Raw genomic sequence first — 19278 nt, forward strand, 5'->3', positions numbered from 1 at the left:
TGCATCTGTACTGCCTAACGATCGCATGGTCCATCCGTCCTCATTCATCCATCTGTTCCTGTCTGTCCGTCCGTCTGTATTTACCTTGCCGCTCTCGTCTCGGAGGTTAAAGGTGAGCTCCAGATTGCTGAGGAAGTAGTCGGCGAACTCGGGGTACATGTCAAGCACCTCCAGGATCTCCTCCCTGTGGATGGTGTGCAGGTCACAGTAGCTGAGCGCCCGCACGTCCGCGTTGGCCTTCCCCGGCTTGGCGTACAGGTGGATCATCTCCCCAAAGATGTCATTCTTCCCTGGAAGAGAGAGAGAATGAGGAGAGAGGGGGGGAGAGAGAGAGGGGAGAATGTGGGAGGAAGATAGAGAGAGGGAGGAGAGAGGGAGGTAGAGAGATGAAAGGGAGAGGGAGGTAGGCAAGAGATAAAGGGGGAGAGGGAGGTGGAAGGGAGAGAGGAAGAGAAAGAAAGATAAAGGTTTGATAAACATGGTGAAATATAACATCCACATAATGACACTCTATGCAATGACACACAAATGCCTTGACCCACAAACAGCTAAATCACCTGGTGTATTTCCCCATAATGCAGCTCAGCTGTCTTTTGAGGTAATCTAACAGCGCATTTAGAAAGCCTTTAAACCCCTTCACTTTTTCGACATTTTGTTATGTTACAGCCTTATTCTAAAATATATATATATTTTAAATCACATTAATCTACACACAATACTCCGTAATGACAAAGCAAAAACAGGTTTTTAGAAATTTTAGCAAATGTATTAAATATAAAAAACAGATACCTTATTTACATAAATATTCAAACCCTTTGCTATTAGACTTGAAATTGAGCTCAGTTGCATCCTGTTTCCATTGATCATCCTTGAGATATTTCTACATCTTGATTGGAGTCCACCTGTGGTAAATTCAATTGATTGGACATGATTTGGAAAGGCACACACCTGTCTATATAAGGTCCCACAGTTGACAGTGCATGTCAGAGCAAAAACTAAGCCATGAGGTTGAAGGAATTGTCCGTAGAGCTCCGAGACAGGATTGTGTCCAGGCACAGATCTGGGGAAGGGTACCAAAACATTTCTGCAGCATTGAAGGTGCCCAAGAACACAGTGGCCTCCATCATTCTTAATATGGAAGAAGTTTGGAACCACCAAGACTCTTCCTAGAGCTGGCTGCCCGGCCGAACTGAGCAATCGGGGGTGAAGGGCCTTAGTCAGGGAAGTGATCAAGAACCCGATGGACACTCTGACAGAGCTCCAGAGTTCATCTGTGGAGATGGGAGAACCTTCCAGAAGGACAACCATCTCTGCAGAACTCCACCAATAAGGGCTTTATGGTAGAGTGGCCAGATGGAAGCCACTCCTCAGTAAAAAGCACATGATAGCCCACTTTGCCAAAAGGCATCTAAAGGACTCTGACAATGAGAAACAAGATTCTCGGGCCTGATGAAACCAAGATTGAACTCTTTGGCCTGAATGCCAAGCGTCACGTCTGGAGGAAACCAGGCTCCGCTCAGCACCTGGCCAATACCATCCCTACGTGGAAGCATGGTGGTGGCAATATCATATTTTGGGGATGTTTTTCAGTGGCAGGGACTGGGACACTAGTCAGGATCGAGGGAAATATTAATGAAGCAAAGTACAGAGATCCTTGACGAAAACCTGGTCCAGAGCGCTCAGAACCTCAGACTGGGACAAAGGTTCAACTTCCAACAGGACAACAACCCTAAGCACACAGCCAAGACAATGCAGGAGTGGCTTCGAGACAAGGCTTTGAATGTCCTTGAGTTACCCGGACTTGTACCCGATCAAACATTTCTGGAAAGACACGAAAATAGCTGTGCAGTAATGCTCCCCATCCAACCTGACAGAGCTTGAGAGGATCTGCAGAGAAGAATGGGAGAAACTCCCCAAATACAGGTGTGCAAGTATGTAGCGTCATACACAAGACGACTCGAGGCTGTAATCGCTGCCAAAGGTGTTTCAACAAAGTACTGAGTAAAGGGTCTGAATACTTATGTAAATGTGATGTTTTGTAACTTGTGTGCTGGGAGTGGGGAGCAAGTTCAGGGAGTGAATTATTTAATCAATAAATTAAACATAATACAAAACAAGAAACACAAACAAGGCACAGAAACAAGGAACAATAACGCCTGGGGAAGGAACCAAAGGGAGTGACATAAATAGGGCAGGTAATCAAGGAGGTGATGGAGTTCAGGTGATTGTCATTAGGCGCTGATGCATGTGACAGGTGTGCGCAATAGTAAGCAGCCTGGTGGCCTAGAGGCCAGAGAGGGACAACACGGGACATGTTTCAGTTTTTTTTATTTTAAATACATTAGCAAACATGTCATTATGGTGTATTTTGTAGATTGATGATGTAAAAAAACGATTTAATCCATTTTAGACTAAGGTTGTAATGTAACAACATGCAGAAAAAGTGAAGGCGTCTGAATAATTTCCAAATGCACTGTTAAGGTTATACCTGTCCTTCTGCCACCTCCTTATAGGACAACATGGAGGCAGTGTGAATGTCTATAGTGCTGACTATAGGACAACATGGAGGTAGTGTGAATGTCTATAGTGCTGACTATAGGACAACATGGAGGTAATGTGAATGTCTATAGGGGTGACTATAGGACAACATGGAGGTAATGTGAATGTCTATAGGGGTGACTATAGGACAACATGGAGGTAATGTGAATGTCTATAGTGCTGACTATAGGACAACATGGAGGTAATGTGAATGTCTATAGGGGTGACTATAGGACAACATGGAGGTAATGTGAATGTCTATAGTGCTGACTATAGGACAACATGGAGGTAATGTGAATGTCTATAGTGCTGACTATAGGACAACATGGAGGTAATGTGAATGTCTATAGGGCTGACTATAGGACAACATGGAGGTAATGTGAATGTCTATAGGGCTGACTATATGACAACATGGAGGTAATGTGAATGTCTATAGGGCTGACTATAGGACAACATGGAGGTAATGTGAATGTCTATAGGGGTGACTATAGGACAACATGGAGGTAATGTGAATGTCTATAGGGCTGACTATAGGACAACATGGAGGTAATGTGAATGTCTATAGGGCTGACTATAGGACAACATGGAGGTAATGTGAATGTCTATAGTGCTGACTATAGGACAACATGGAGGTAATGTGAATGTCTATAGGGCTGACTATAGGACAACATGGAGGTAATGTGAATGTCTATAGGGCTGACTATAGGACAACATGGAGGTAGTGTGAATGTCTATAGGGCTGACTATAGGACAACATGGAGGTAATGTGAATGTCTATAGGGCTGACTATAGGACAACATGGAGGTAATGTGAATGTCTATAGGGGTGACTATAGGACAACATGGAGGTAATGTGAATGTCTATAGGGCTGACTATAGGACAACATGGAGGTAATGTGAATGTCTATAGTGCTGACTATAGGACAACATGGAGGTAATGTGAATGTCTATAGGGGTGACTATAGGACAACATGGAGGTAATGTGAATGTCTATAGGGGTGACTATAGGACAACATGGAGGTAATGTGAATGTCTATAGTGCTGACTATAGGACAACATGGAGGCAGTGTGAATGTCTATAGTGCTGACCTGGAACGACCAAGAGGCTCAGTCATATCATTATTTTACGGCTGACTTCCCTTTGTGCAGACCTGTCAGTTTACAGTGTTGGTATGGCAGTGATAGCCTGTCCTGTCACCTCCAGAGATACCAACGTGTGTGTGTGTGTGTGTGTGTGTGTGTGTGTGTGTGTGTGTGCGTGCAGAAATACGTGACTGCGATAAATTGATCAATAAGTGTTTGTGTAACTTTACCGTTGGTGAACGTGCTGAGTCTTTATTAACCCATCTCTTTCAACACACCTGTGGTTTTCCCCTGCTCAGACGTTGCATGTGTCAACCAATGGTTGCTTGCCATGTCATCAACTGTAACGTCAGGCATCAGATTGCTATAACATACTGTATGATGTGGTTAGCTGATGCGGAAAATACTTATCCAGGCGTTGTAAGATCTGGCATGCATCAGCAATGTCTGAGCAGGGGAACACGACCGCCGTCTTCCCATGACCCTATTGTGTCGCTGCGTTTTGCTGAAGCTCATTGGCTGAGTGAAAAATGAGCAGTTTATACAATGCTTAGCCTGTAACACTTGCTGGGCTGACGCCGAGAGAGAGAAAGAGAGAAAGAAAGAGAAAGAGAGAATGAAAGAGAGAGAGAGAAAGAGAGAGAGAGCGAGAGAAAGACAGAAAGAGAGAGAGAGAGAGAGAGAGAGAAAGAAAGAAAGAAAGAGAGAGAGAGAGAGAGAAAGAGAGAGAGAAAGGGAACGAGAGAAAGAGAACGAGAGAAAGAGAAAGAGAGAGAGAGATTTACTCTGATTACATCCCAGGGACGTCAATATCTCCTGCGAGCAGCGACCGCTAACACCACAAACACTCCATCACCCTCAGCTGGCAATTAGATACCATAATAAATGATCCAATAAACCACCCTCCGTTCCACTCTCTCCATCTCTCCCTCCACCCACTCTACTCTCTCTCTCTCCATCTCTCCCTCCACCCACTCTACTCTCTCTCTCCTCATCTCTCCCTCCACCCTCTCTACTCTCTCTCTCCATCTCTCCCTCCACCCACTCTACTCTCTCTCTCCTCATCTCTCCCTCCACCCTCTCTACTCTCTCTCTCTCTCCATCTCTCCCTCCACCCTCTCTACTCTCTCTCTCTCTCCATCTCTCCCCCACCCACTCTCTACTCTCTCTCTCTCTCCTCATCTCTCCCCACACTCTTTATCTTCCCCTCTCTCCATCTCTCCCTCCACCCACTCTCTACTTTCTCCCTCCACCCACTCTCTACTCTCTCTCTCCATCTCTCCCTCCACCCACTCTCTACTCTCTCTCTCCTCATCTCTCCCCACACTCTTTATATTCCCCTCTCTCCCATCTCTCCCTCCCTCCCTCCACCCACTCTCTACTCTCTCTCTCCTCATCTCTCCCTCCACCCACACTCTTTATCTTCCCCTCTCTCCATCTCTCCCTCCACCCACTCTCTACTCTCTCTCTCCTCATCTCTCCCCACACTCTTTATCTTCCCCTCTCTCTCTCTCCCTCCACCCACTCTACTCTCTCTCCATCTCTCCCTCCACCCACTCTCTACTCTCTCTCTCTCTCTCTCCATCTCTCCCTCCACCCACTCTCTACTCTCTCTCTCTCTCCTCATCTCTCCCCACACTCTTTATCTTCCCCTCTCTCCATCTCTCCCTCCACCCACTCTCTACTTTCTCCCTCCACCCACTCTCTACTCTCTCTCTCCATCTCTCCCTCCACCCACTCTCTACTCTCTCTCTCCTCATCTCTCCCCACACTCTTTATATTCCCCTCTCTCCCATCTGTCCCTCCCTCCCTCCCTCCACCCACTCTCTACTCTCTCTCTCTCCTCATCTCTCCCCCCACTCTTTATCTTCCCCTCTCTCCATCCCTCCCTCCACCCACTCTCTACTCTCTCTCTCTCCTCATCTCTCCCCACACTCTTTATCTTCCCCTCTCTCCATCACTCCACCCACTCTACTCTCTCTCCATCTCTCCCTCCACCCACTCTCTACTCTCTCTCTCTCTCCATCTCTCCCTCCACCCACTCTCTACTCTCTCTCTCTCCTCATCTCTCCCCACACTCTTTATCTTCCCCTCTCTCCATCTCTCCCTCCACCCACTCTCTACTTTCTCCCTCCACCCACTCTCTACTCTCTCTCTCCATCTCTCCCTCCACCCACTCTCTACTCTCTCTCTCCTCATCTCTCCCTACACTCTTTATATTCCCCTCTCTCCCATCTCTCCCTCCCTCCCTCCCTCCACCTACTCTCTACTCTCTCTCTCTCCCCCCACCCACTCTCTACTCTCTCTCTCTCCTCATCTCTCCCCACACTCTTTATCTTCCCCTCTCTCCATCTCTCCCTCCACCTACTCTCTACTCTCTCTCTCTCCTCATCTCTACCTCCACCCACTCTCTACTCTCTCTCTCTCCTCATCTCTCCCCACACTCTTTATCTTCCCCTCTCTCCATCTCTCCCTCCATCTACTCTCTACTCTCTCTCTCTCCTCATCTCTCCCTCCATCCACTCTCTACTCTCTCTCTCTCCTCATCTCTCCCCACACTCTTTATCTTCCCCTCTCTCCATCTGTCCCTCCATCCACTCTCTACTCTCTCTCTCTCCTCATCTCTACCTCCACCCACTCTCTACTCTCTCTCTCTCCTCATCTCTCGCCACACTCTTTATCTTCCCCTCTCCCCATCTCTCCCTCCACCCACTCTCTACTCTCTCTCTCTCCTCATCTCTCCCCCCACTCTTTATCTTCCCCCTCCTCATCTCTCCCTCCAACCACTCTCTACTCTCTCTCTCCTCATCTCTCCCCACACTCTTTATCTTCCCCTCTCTCCATCTTTCCCTCCACCCACTCTCTACTCTCTCTCTCTCCTCATCTCTCCCCACACTCTTTATCTTCCCCTCTCTCCATCTCTCCCTCCACCCACTCTCTACTCTCTCTCTCTCCTCATCTCTCCCTCCACCCACTCTCTACTCTCTCTCTCCCCTCATCTCTCCCCCCACTCTTTATCTTCCCCCTCCTCATCTCTCCCTCCAACCACTCTCTACTCTCTCTCTCCTCATCTCTCCCCACACTCTTTATCTTCCCCTCTCTCCATCCCTCCCTCCACCCACTCTCTACTCTCTCTCTCTCCTCATCTCTCCCCACACTCTTTATCTTCCCCTCTCTCCATCACTCCACCCACTCTACTCTCTCTCCATCTCTCCCTCCACCCACTCTCTACTCTCTCTCTCTCTCCATCTCTCCCTCCACCCACTCTCTACTCTCTCTCTCTCCTCATCTCTCCCCACACTCTTTATCTTCCCCTCTCTCCATCTCTCCCTCCACCCACTCTCTACTTTCTCCCTCCACCCACTCTCTACTCTCTCTCTCCATCTCTCCCTCCACCCACTCTCTACTCTCTCTCTCCTCATCTCTCCCTACACTCTTTATATTCCCCTCTCTCCCATCTCTCCCTCCCTCCCTCCCTCCACCTACTCTCTACTCTCTCTCTCTCCCCCCACCCACTCTCTACTCTCTCTCTCTCCTCATCTCTCCCCACACTCTTTATCTTCCCCTCTCTCCATCTCTCCCTCCACCTACTCTCTACTCTCTCTCTCTCCTCATCTCTACCTCCACCCACTCTCTACTCTCTCTCTCTCCTCATCTCTCCCCACACTCTTTATCTTCCCCTCTCTCCATCTCTCCCTCCATCTACTCTCTACTCTCTCTCTCTCCTCATCTCTCCCTCCATCCACTCTCTACTCTCTCTCTCTCCTCATCTCTCCCCACACTCTTTATCTTCCCCTCTCTCCATCTGTCCCTCCATCCACTCTCTACTCTCTCTCTCTCCTCATCTCTACCTCCACCCACTCTCTACTCTCTCTCTCTCCTCATCTCTCGCCACACTCTTTATCTTCCCCTCTCCCCATCTCTCCCTCCACCCACTCTCTACTCTCTCTCTCTCCTCATCTCTCCCCCCACTCTTTATCTTCCCCCTCCTCATCTCTCCCTCCAACCACTCTCTACTCTCTCTCTCCTCATCTCTCCCCACACTCTTTATCTTCCCCTCTCTCCATCTTTCCCTCCACCCACTCTCTACTCTCTCTCTCTCCTCATCTCTCCCCACACTCTTTATCTTCCCCTCTCTCCATCTCTCCCTCCACCCACTCTCTACTCTCTCTCTCTCCTCATCTCTCCCTCCACCCACTCTCTACTCTCTCTCTCCCCTCATCTCTCCCCCCACTCTTTATCTTCCCCCTCCTCATCTCTCCCTCCAACCACTCTCTACTCTCTCTCTCCTCATCTCTCCCCACACTCTTTATCTTCCCCTCTCTCCATCTCTCCCTCCACCCACTCTCTACTCTCTCTCTCTCCTCATCTCTCCCTCGACCCACTCTCTACTCTCTCTCCTCATCTCTCCCTCCATCCACTCTCTACTCTCTCTCTCTCCTCATCTCTCCCCCCACTCTTTATCTTCCCCTCTCTCCATCTCTCCCTCCACCTACTCTCTACTCTCTCTCTCCTCATCTCTCCCTCCATTCACTCTCTACTTTCTCTCTCCCCTCATCTCTCCCCCCACCCACTCTCTACTCTCTCTCTCTCCTCATCTCTCCCCACACTCTTTATCTTCCCCTCTCTCCATCTCTCCCTCCACCTACTCTCTACTCTCTCTCTCTCATCTCTACCTCCACCCACTCTCTACTCTCTCTCTCTCCTCATCTCTCCCCACACTCTTTATCTTCCCCTCTCTCCATCTCTCCCTCCATCTACTCTCTACTCTCTCTCTCCTCATCTCTCCCTCCATCCACTCTCTACTCTCTCTCTCTCCTCATCTCTCCCCCCACTCTTTATCTTCCCCTCTCTCCATCCCTCCCTCCACCCACTCTCTACTCTCTCTCTCTCCTCATCTCTCCCCACACTCTTTATCTTCCCCTCTCTCCATCTCTCCCTCCACCTACTCTCTACTCTCTCTCTCTCATCTCTACCTCCACCCACTCTCTACTCTCCCTCTCTCCTCATCTCTCCCCCCACTCTTTATTTTCCCCCTCCTCATCTCTCCCTCCAACCACTCTCTACTCTCTCTCTCCTCATCTCTCCCCACACTCTTTATCTTCCCCTCTCTCCATCTTTCCCTCCACCCACTCTCTACTCTCTCTCTCTCCTCATCTCTCCCCACACTCTTTATCTTCCCCTCTCTCCATCTCTCCCTCCATCTACTCTCTACTCTCTCTCTCTCCTCATCTCTCCCTCCATCCACTCTCTACTCTCTCTCTCTCCTCATCTCTCCCCACACTCTTTATCTTCCCCTCTCTCCATCTGTCCCTCCATCCACTCTCTACTCTCTCTCTCTCCTCATCTCTACCTCCACCCACTCTCTACTCTCTCTCTCTCCTCATCTCTCCCTCCATCCACTCTCTACTCTCTCTCTCTCCTCATCTCTCCCCCCACTCTTTATCTTCCCCTCTCTCCATCCCTCCCTCCACCCACTCTCTACTTTCTCTCTTCTCATCTCTCCCCCACTCTCTATCTTCCCCTCTCTCCATCTCTCCCTCCACCTACTCTCTACTCTCTCTCTCTCCTCATCTCTCCCTCCATTCACTCTCTACTTTCTCTCTCCCCTCATCTCTCCCCCCACCCACTCTCTACTCTCTCTCTCCTCATCTCTCCCCACACTCTTTATCTTCCCCTCTCTCCATCTCTCCCTCCACCTACTCTCTACTCTCTCTCTCTCATCTCTACCTCCACCCACTCTCTACTCTCTCTCTCTCCTCATCTCTCCCCACACTCTATCTTCCCCTCTCTCCATCTCTCCCTCCATCTACTCTCTACTCTCTCTCTCTGCTCATCTCTCCCTCCATCCACTCTCTACTCTCTCTCTCCTCATCTCTCCCTCCACCCACTCTCTACTCTCTCTCTCTCCTCATCTCTCCCCACACTCTTTATCTTCCCCTCTCTCCATCTCTCCCTCCATCCACTCTCTACTCTCTCTCTCTCCTCATCTCTACCTCCACCCACTCTCAACTCTCTCTCTCTCTCCTCATCTCTCGCCACACTCTTTATCTTCCCCTCTCTCCATCTCTCCCTCCACCCACTCTCTACTCTCTCTCTCTCTCCTCATCTCTCCCCCCACTCTTTATCTTCCCCCTCCTCATCTCTCCCTCCAACCACTCTCTACTCTCTCACTCCTCATCTCTCCCCACACTCTTTATCTTCTCCTCTCTCCATCTCTCCCTCCACCCACTCTCTACTCTCTCTCTCTCCTCATCTCTCCCTCCACCCACTCTCTACTCTCTCTCTCTCTCCTCATCTCTCGCCACACTCTTTATCTTCCCCTCTCTCCATCTCTCCCTCCACCCACTCTCTACTCTCTCTCTCTCCTCATCTCTCCCCCCACTCTTTATCTTCCCCCTCCTCATCTCTCCCTCCAACCACTCTCTACTCTCTCTCTCCTCATCTCTCCCCACACTCTTTATCTTCCCCTCTCTCCATCTTTCCCTCCACCCACTCTCTACTCTCTCTTTCTCCTCATCTCTCCTCACACTCTTTATCTTCCCCTCTCTCCATCTCTCCCTCCACCCACTCTCTACCCTCTCTCTCCTCATCTCCCCCCCACTCTTTATCTTCCCCTCTATTACTCTCTCCTTCATCCTCTACCTCTCTCTCTCTCTTCTCCCAGCCATAAAACCTTTCTATACAGCGCTAGTGTCTATCACAGTGTGTTCTTGGAGGCATGAAAATCTTGGAGCCATGAGAATCTGTGCTCATTAGAGATGTCAGCTTCCCACCCAGGCATTGCAGAATAGCGAGACCAGCCTCTTATAAACAGTACACAGAGGATATACAGACACACACAGAGGCAAGAGACACACACACACACACACACTTTGATGAGAAGTGACACCTGAACTGTACTGTGTTACTATTCATTCCCAGTACCGCTTGAAATGTTTAGAGACAAAAACAGTCTTTGAAAGTGTGCCTGCAGTGCTGCTGTTCTAAGATTGTTTCTCTTCCAAACAGCCTGATTAAGCTGACCTTCAGGCAGAGGGAAATCATTAGGAGGTGTTTGAGTAGTGTGAACATCCTGTAATGAAGTATTCACACAGCCATAGGTAACCAATTCTTCAGGATATCAATTTACTGGAGAGCAGCACACCTTCCACAGCCCGACATGAATAAAAAAGACGAGTCATTGTTGCAGTGACTAGTGTCTAGCATATATTTTGGTTCGGGACTTTTTCACAAAGCACAAAATACATCTGAAATGTCAAATGAAGAATACAATGAAACTTGGTTTTAATTGCAACCTTTCATCAGGTTGTTATTGTGAAATAGTGTATTAAATAACCTACCAGGTTAAATAAAGATAATATTAATAGACAATGTGAAACAATAAACCACATCAACATTTGAGTAGCGCATACCCAAAATGGCCACCACGATGTCATCCTTGAGGATTTCGATGGACCCTCGTGACAAGAAGTAGAGGGCAGTAAGCACGTCTCCACAGTGGACCAGTGTGTCGCCCGGTGGGGAGTGCGTGGTCTTGAACCTCATGGCCAGGGCCCTCAGGCAGCCCTTAGTAGCCCCTTGGAATGCCTTGCAGCCCTGGAGCAGACTCGCGTTGAGGTGGAGGCAGATATCAGCCTGGAGACACTCTGGGAAACCCTTTAGGACCTGGGGGCGTGAAAAGAGAGGCCACAGCAATAGGAGAATGGTCAGATAGGACTGGGATGGATTTGTCTGTGGTGTTGTCAGAGATGTGCTGTCAAACTAACTCGAGACGTCTTTGGGTGTGGGTCTGGTTTGAGTTTGCGAGTCAGATATGGTTTGGAATCCAGAGTGGGTTGATACAATTGCCAATTGTGTTTTGGTCTTCTTCTCAAAATCGAAATACTGCATTGTCATATGTGACTGTTTGAGGGGGGGTATTTTTATGGCATCTTTCCATAGCCTTTAATCAGAGTACTAGCAGGTGGGGGTAAACAGATGGATATCCAACACTGCTATACAAGACACAACAAACTAGGAAAACATGGAAACAAACATGGAAATACATCTTCCCTTTGATTAACAAATAATTAGCACAAGTGTGCTGATGAGGGAGCTTTCTATCTTAGTGGGGTATCATTAGTGTCTGTGATTCAGATTTATCATAAAAATTAGTAAATAAAAGACTTACCTCAACTGAATTAACCTGTTATGTCATTTAGAGTTTAAGGATCAGAGTGACACAAGTATTTCAACTACTTAAATTACTACATGCTTAAATGCAAATAGTTTCAATGGAAAAATGTCACCTAAATTATTCAGTATCATGACATTAATGCCCACAATTGGAAAACAAGTAATTTGCCTGGGACTGAACACCACCCTCGGTTACAGGTTAAAGGTCATGAGATGACTGTAAATAGAGGAGAAAATCTTGAACTGTGACATCACAGGGGACCAAAGGGCAAGGGAAGGCTTCAAACACACAAAAGGGGAAAATGAAACAATGAAACATTCTTACTCTATATCACATACAAAATCTAAATTTCTTGAAAAAGAGAGGCTATTTTTCATTAGTTGGGGAAAAAATCATAGCAGAAGATTTTGGAAAGGAGAGATTGAACAACATTTGGCAAGTGCAGGTACAATATCGCTGGACATGTGTGCCAAGCCTTCCACATTGAGGGAAACCTGGCAGTGCCAAGCTGTCTGTGCCTCTCCCATTGGCAGTATTCACAGCTTGGTAACTACCAGATAAAATTGTGTGATTGTGTTTGAATACACAGATTTCATGCAAACGGCGACCTTGTGGCAAGCCACATGCAAGTCAGTCTGTGATGGACAATATGGGCTGCTAGAAGCACTGAGGGTTATACTACTGGCTGGCATGCAATGTGGAAGTCAGTATGTACACTGAGTGTACAAAACATTAAGAACATCTGCTCTTTCCAGGTGAAAGCTATGATCCCTTATTGATGTCACTTGTTAAATCCACTTCAGTCAGTGTAGATGAAGGGGAGGAGACAGGTTAAAGAAGGATTTTTAATCCTTGAGACAATTGAGACATGGATTGTGTATGTATGCCATTCAGAGGGTGAATGGGCTACTAAGTGCCTCTGAACAGGGTATGGTAGTAGGTGCCAGGCGCACCGGTTTGAGTGTGACAAGAACTGCAACACTGCTGGGTTTTTCACGCTCAACAGTTTCTTGTGTGTACCAAGAATGGTCCACCACGCAAAGGACATCCAGCCAACTTGACACAACTATGGGACGCATTGGAGTCAACATGGGCCAGCATCCCTGTGGAAAGCTTTCGACACCTTGTAGTCCATGTCCTGACGAATTGAGGCTGTTCTGAGGGCCACAGGGGGGTTGCAACTCAATATTAGGAAGGTGTTCTTAATGTTTTCTATACTCAGTGTACATGACATGATCTAGAGAGGGCTACAGTATTTAAAAGTAACTGGGGAGCATGCCTTCAAATGAACATGCTGTTTTTTCTAGGCTATAAAGACGAAGTTATGGATTTTATGGATAAATGTAATCTTTGATTTACATCTTGGTCTACGATTTTACTACGCTCTGCCATTTTAGAAAACAACATAACACTAACACTATTATCTGTGAACATAGTACCTCCTGCTCTTACCAGAGTGGTGAAGTCATTCCATTTGACATGACGCAGACATGGAAAAGACACATTTCTATAAGTACAGTTAACATCACCAGGGGAAAAGCCGGTTTACATACAGTATCCATGGCTTTCATTCTAGAGTTTAGAATCCTAATCAAGATCATAATAATGTCATATAACCATGCCGCTAAGGGAACACACTAGGCTTTATGTTAATGGTAAGAACCGTCTTGGAGACAAGGTTGTTTAACGTCAGAAAAAACATTGAACAGCTTCACAGAGAAGCTAAGTGCTGTAGGAGAAACACAGCAATGCAGTAACATAACCGCATCGTCAAACTGTGGGGCTGAACATTAAAAACCTATTGAAGGACAACAGCAATCTGAATCAGCAATCTGAGACTTAACCATTATGCATACCCTTATCCCACCATAACAATAACACTATGTCCCAATATGAGCATTCTTTTGTTAAAGTCTCACTTGGAAGACTTATTAGCCCCAAACACACACACACACACACACACACACACACACACACACACACACACACACACACACACACACACACACACACACACACACACACACACACACACACACACACACACACACACACACACACACACAGACACAAACGCGCACACTCACAGACACAAACGCGCACACTCATAGCTTCCCAACCAATTACACCCACCCCCACCCCCACCCTCCTACTCACACAACCCCCACACAATCCCCCTATTCGCACCATATTCATGTCGATGCCGTTGGTGTAGTTCCAGGCATGTTGGAAGTACTCCTCCAGGCGTTGCCTCAGTGGGTTGGGGATCTGGTGGAAGCGGATGAATTCTTTGACCCGGAGCATCTGCAGATGGTACCGCGCCGTACCGGAGTACAACCGCTGGATGATGGCCGACACATTACCAAAGATACTGGCGTACATCAGGGCTGCGAGAGGGAGAATCACACCAGACAGGTGATCATCATGTCGTCATCACTGTTAGCAATATTCTAATTGCCCTTAATTAATCAGTAGCTAGGAATATAGTAGTACAATAACTTATAGAGTAGTACTACTTGGCTTTACAGTAATTGTGATTCATTGTAGAAATATGTATAATGTATTCATTTGTTTGTTCGTTCATTGATTCCGTCTGTTTTCAGCACTAGTACAGTCTACACACTCACAGCCAATCAGCATGACACAGATGGAGAAGATCTTCTCGGAGTTGGTGTTGGGGGAGACGTTGCCAAAGCCCACGCTGGTCAGGCTACTGAAGGTAAAATAGAGGGCCGTGACGTATTTGTCCTTGATGGACGGGCCAGAGCTGGGGTCACTGTAGTTGTACCTAGGGGGTGAGACGGTACACTCAGTTCATGGTTCGATACATTTCGTGGTATTTTTCCTACAATATTATCCCAACATAATTTTTGGGAAAGTATCATTTTTTCATTGAACCTTTATTTAACAAGTCAAGTCATATTAAGAACAAATTCTTATTTACAATGACGGCCTACAACGGCCAAACCCAGACGACACTGGGCCAATTGTGCGCCGCCCTATGGGACTCCCTATCACGGCCGGTTGTGATACAGCCTGGAATTGAACCAAGGTGTCTGTAGTGACGCCTCAAGCACTGAGATGCAGTGCCTTAGACCGCTGCGCCACTTGGTTTTACCAATATTTCTTAGTTGAATTAACAAATCATGACATTCTTTCCTATCATTCAACTGCATCGTTATTAAAGAGTCATATGATACAGTAAATAGTATTGGGGTACATTGAGGCACAAGTCCATGGTACATATTGTTACGATATTCTGTAATTCAGTATATTTTATCTTGCCTAGTACCTCTTTCCAATGGACACGCCCAGGTTATCCAGCCAGCCAATCTTGTGCTCCAGATAGGGCTTCTCCACATTGCCGATGGCGTACCAGATGCAGGCCAGCCAATGGGCAATGAGGGCGAAGATGCACATGAGGAGCATAAGGACGGCGGCTCCGTACTCTGAATATCGGTCCAGCTTACGGGCCACGCGAACTAGTCGGAGCAACCGGGCGGTCTTCAGCAGGCCAATCAGAGTGGTGGTCTGAGGGGACATAGAAGTAAACAGAGCTGTGATTGGCTGGGGGTTTGAGTGTTGCAGTATAGTGCAGACACGTTATTTGTTAATTGGATGCACCACAACAGGATGCAAGTTGTTGTTATTAGAGGTACCCTTAAGGTCACTGTTACAATCGAGCTTGGCTGAATGACCACAATCCAGTTTCTTATTCCAGTTTCTAAATCACTGTATATGACAGTGTGTGTCAATGGAAGTGACCTCTGCAAAAAATAGACTGCTGTCTAAACCAGCAGAGAGCGGTGGCAATAATATAAATTATAATATAACATATTTCCATCACTCTAAAATGTTGTTATGAGGAGTGAGGAGGATTTATCAAGCCTACATACTGATACTAAGATGACTGCAGAAAAAAAAAATATGTTCCTAAAGAACAATAAAGAAAATGACAGAGAACGTCCAAGTCTTCCAGCCAGGCAGCATGAAGCAAACACCACGCCTCTTCTGTCCTCCCACCCCTCCTGCCTTCTGTTCACTTTCATTTAAACAGCCTTAATCCTGGCATCTCTCCATCTCTGTTCCTGCCCAGCTAAATTAACACGGTGACCAAAAAATAAATAAACGACCACGGCCTGCCATGAGATAAGAGCTGATTTATTGGCATCGCACAGTCTGCAAACAGCATAAGTGAGTCTTAGGGAAACGCTAATAGTTTGTTCCCCATCTCATCAGGACTGACGATTATAGTAATATCCTGAGGGATGTCATTACTACTACTGTTTCTCGTCCTCCACAGTCACCCAGGTCTCTGCACCTGTATACATTTATTTACAGGGGGCTTCTCTCGTTTACACATGAGACTCAATTTGACAGTGACTATGGTTCCTTGTCTCATAGAAGGGGGTCTGATTTATGGCGCAACACTGACTTGACTCTGTCACAGGTGAATGTGCTCTGCTGAGGGACACGGATGCTGCTGCTGAGGCTCTGAAAGCTCCATTACAAACTGCCCGGCCCATCCACCCAAATCTTCCCCCTAAATCGCTGCAATCATTTACAGCAGCTTTTGTCTCCTATACTCTTAGAAAAAAAGGTGTTATCTAGAACCTAAAAGGATTCTTTGGTTGTCCCCTAAGGAGAACTCTTTGAAGAACTATTTTGGTTCCAGGTAGAACCCTTTTGGGTTCCATGTAGAACTCTGGAACCAAAAAGGGTTCTCTTATGGGGGCAGCCAAAGAACCCTTTTGGAACCCTTTTTTCTAAGAGTGTACTTCCCAACCGGGAAGAGAAATCAGTCTCAGACAGACAGGGCATATCCTAAATCAATCAGAAATTCTTTCCATGTTTTTAGAATTTATCGTAACTGTTTATCTTGACTGGAATGTCGGATGTGCAGAGTGACTGAGGGGTTTGTGTGCAAAAAGGGGTGGTTTAGTAGGGTATATTAGTTGATGGTTGATTAAAATACTTGCTCAAGTCTGCAGTGCTTGTGAGTTGAAGAGTGGAGAGCTAAAGCTTCTCCCTAACGACCCTGGTGGTAAATGAAATGTGTCCGGGATGGGGTTGGCTAGTCATCTGTGTTGGCCTGTCCACTCTACACAACCCCTGATAGGCGGACAGCACATGACGGTTTATGTTCAACCACTGTCTGAAATAGAAGACATAATCCCATAGGCTACTGGCTACAACAGGGTTTTCTAACTACGCTCATGGGCCCCGATCCCGATTTAGGAATTGATGCCTTTCCTACGATCGATGCCTTTCCTACACACGCCTTTCCTACGCACTCATCAGTATTTGATATACAGACCTACCTTATTTAGTTGCGTAACACGCCCTGCAGGTGTGGCTACCTTGCACACTCTGTATAAATGTAATTCAACCGCTGAAAGCCCTCACACTTGCTGGCCAACAGATTTTCTCGTGGAGTTTTCATTCTATGGGGTTTTCAGTAGATACGTATATGCCTTTAGATAAGGTTTTAATTACAATTCTGTCGACAGACTCAACAGAAAACATTAAGAGAACGGGTTCAGAATATGGGGATCAATGAAAGAACGCCATCTATGCATATTGTTCTCCGTTTCAGCACCAACTAGATTCAAAAATACTCTCGTAGATTATTTAGGCAAATTTTAGGGTTAGGAAAGTATGTATGAATCATAAAAAAAATATTTGGAGAGTCTTCACGCACTAAATGCCAGCAGCATACCACCCTGCATACCACCCTGCATACCACTACTGGCTTGCTTCTGAAGCTAAGCAGGGTTGGTCCTGGTCAGTCCCTGGATGGGAGACCAGATGCTGCTGGAAGTGGTGTTGGAGGGCCAGTAGGAGGCACTCTTTCCTCTGGTCTAAAAAAAAAAATATCCCAATGCCCCAGGGCAGTGATTGGGGACACTGCCCTGTGTAGGGTGCCGTCTTTCGGATGGGACGTTAAACGGGTGTCCTGACTCTCTGAGGTCATTAAAGATCCCATGGCACTTATCGTAAGAGTAGGGGTGTTAACCCCGGTGTCCTGGCTAAATTCCCAATCTGGCCCTCAAACCATCATGGTCACCTAATAATCCCCAGTTTACAATTGGCTCATTCATCCCCCTCTTCTCCCCTGTAACTATTCCCCAGGTCGTTGCTGCAAATGAGAACGTGTTCTCAGTCAACTTACCTGGTAAAATAACGGTAAAATAAAATAAAAATAAATAAATAAAAACGCACTAAATACTGTATATCGATGAATCAAAATACAGTGGTTTGATTCATCCTGAAAGCTGTCATACTCAAGTTCAGGTCATGAAATATTGGAAGAAATATAACCTAGAAGTATAACCTGTATAAATATAATATAAGTGTATGACAACGGTCCAGTCGCCGTGAACCGTGCGCCAGGCTCCAGGTTTAACCTGCTACGTGTGTTCTGAGTTCCATAATGATTCAAATAGGCTACATGTCCCAAATTATTGCACAACGTTGGCCAGATATGATCCACTAATGCTAGCGACCCTCAAGAAAATGAATGATGCAAAAATAAATGCATGTGGGTATTACTGACTGTGGCTCCTGGTAGTGGCTAATATTTAACATGATACAAATTGTAAAATAAATCAGAGAAAAGCCTGGGCATATAGTCAAAACATTATAAAGCGCATTCATCAACTCGGTAGGTCCAGCCCTACAGATGCCTATGGCTTGGGTTTCCACACTTCATCCGTGCAAATTATGAGGGCACACAATAACAATTCTGAATCACGCCACAGCGATTTATATTCTATTTCACTGTGAACAATCATGTGCATTCCATGTTGATATGATTTTCAGTTTGCTTCCATATGGCTGGTTTCACATTCGTCTCCAGGGACCATAAGGAAAAATCATCTAAAACAAGGGCTGTGTATTTACAATCCCCTTCTCCAAAAGGATTACTCATTTACCTAGCTCTTATTGATAGATCCTATGAAGTTATAAAAAAAGAAATATTACAGTGCATGGAAAATTGCATTATGTCTTTCAGAAAAAACGAAGTAGATGCTCTTTCCACTTGGAACCGGTAAATTCGCTAGACCTTATTCATGGTTTCATCGTGTTAACGGTGGTGTAATTAAGAGGGAATTAGGTAAAGGTCAGAATTCGATGTATCTGTAGACACATCTCCTCCACACCTTCATTTATTCTAGCTCCACCTCAAACAAATAGTGGGTGAATAGCATGCTATTCTCAAGTTTAAATTTAAGGTAAGACTACTCATAGACAGAAAAGCCCATCAAAAGGGAATTACGTTGCATTTACGCAAATCTGTGTCCTGTAGAACTACTGTCTGGGTATGCAGGCTTTTGTTTCAGCCCAGCACTGACACACCTGGTTCAAATGATCAACAAATTCAATTCAGACCTCAATTGGATTAATTGGTTGTTGCTGCAGGACTTACACAAAAACCTGTACATGTTATCATAAAATGTAGCCTCTGCTGCTTATTTC

General features: G+C 46.4%; 1 protein-coding gene across 6 annotated transcripts in view; it reads right to left on the minus strand.

The window, feature by feature from the left end:
- The window catches only part of LOC129859668 (potassium voltage-gated channel subfamily H member 7-like), a 91371-nt gene that overhangs the window by 11038 nt on the left and 61055 nt on the right, over window positions 1–19278 (minus strand). For 5 of the 6 annotated variants that reach the window (XM_055929723.1, XM_055929724.1, XM_055929726.1 and 2 more), the window contains 5 exons: window positions 15092–15330; window positions 14427–14587; window positions 13986–14186; window positions 11036–11290; window positions 85–290 (listed from right to left, as the gene is read on the minus strand). In XM_055929723.1, coding sequence (XP_055785698.1) covers window positions 85–290; window positions 11036–11290; window positions 13986–14186; window positions 14427–14587; window positions 15092–15330 — 1062 coding nt within the window. The remainder of the gene's footprint in view (window positions 1–84; window positions 291–11035; window positions 11291–13985; window positions 14187–14426; window positions 14588–15091; window positions 15331–19278) is intronic. The other variant, XM_055929725.1, reaches the window with a different exon arrangement.

Source organism: Salvelinus fontinalis, chromosome 7 (assembly GCF_029448725.1).
Source record: "Salvelinus fontinalis isolate EN_2023a chromosome 7, ASM2944872v1, whole genome shotgun sequence".
Taxonomy (NCBI): domain Eukaryota; kingdom Metazoa; phylum Chordata; class Actinopteri; order Salmoniformes; family Salmonidae; genus Salvelinus; species Salvelinus fontinalis.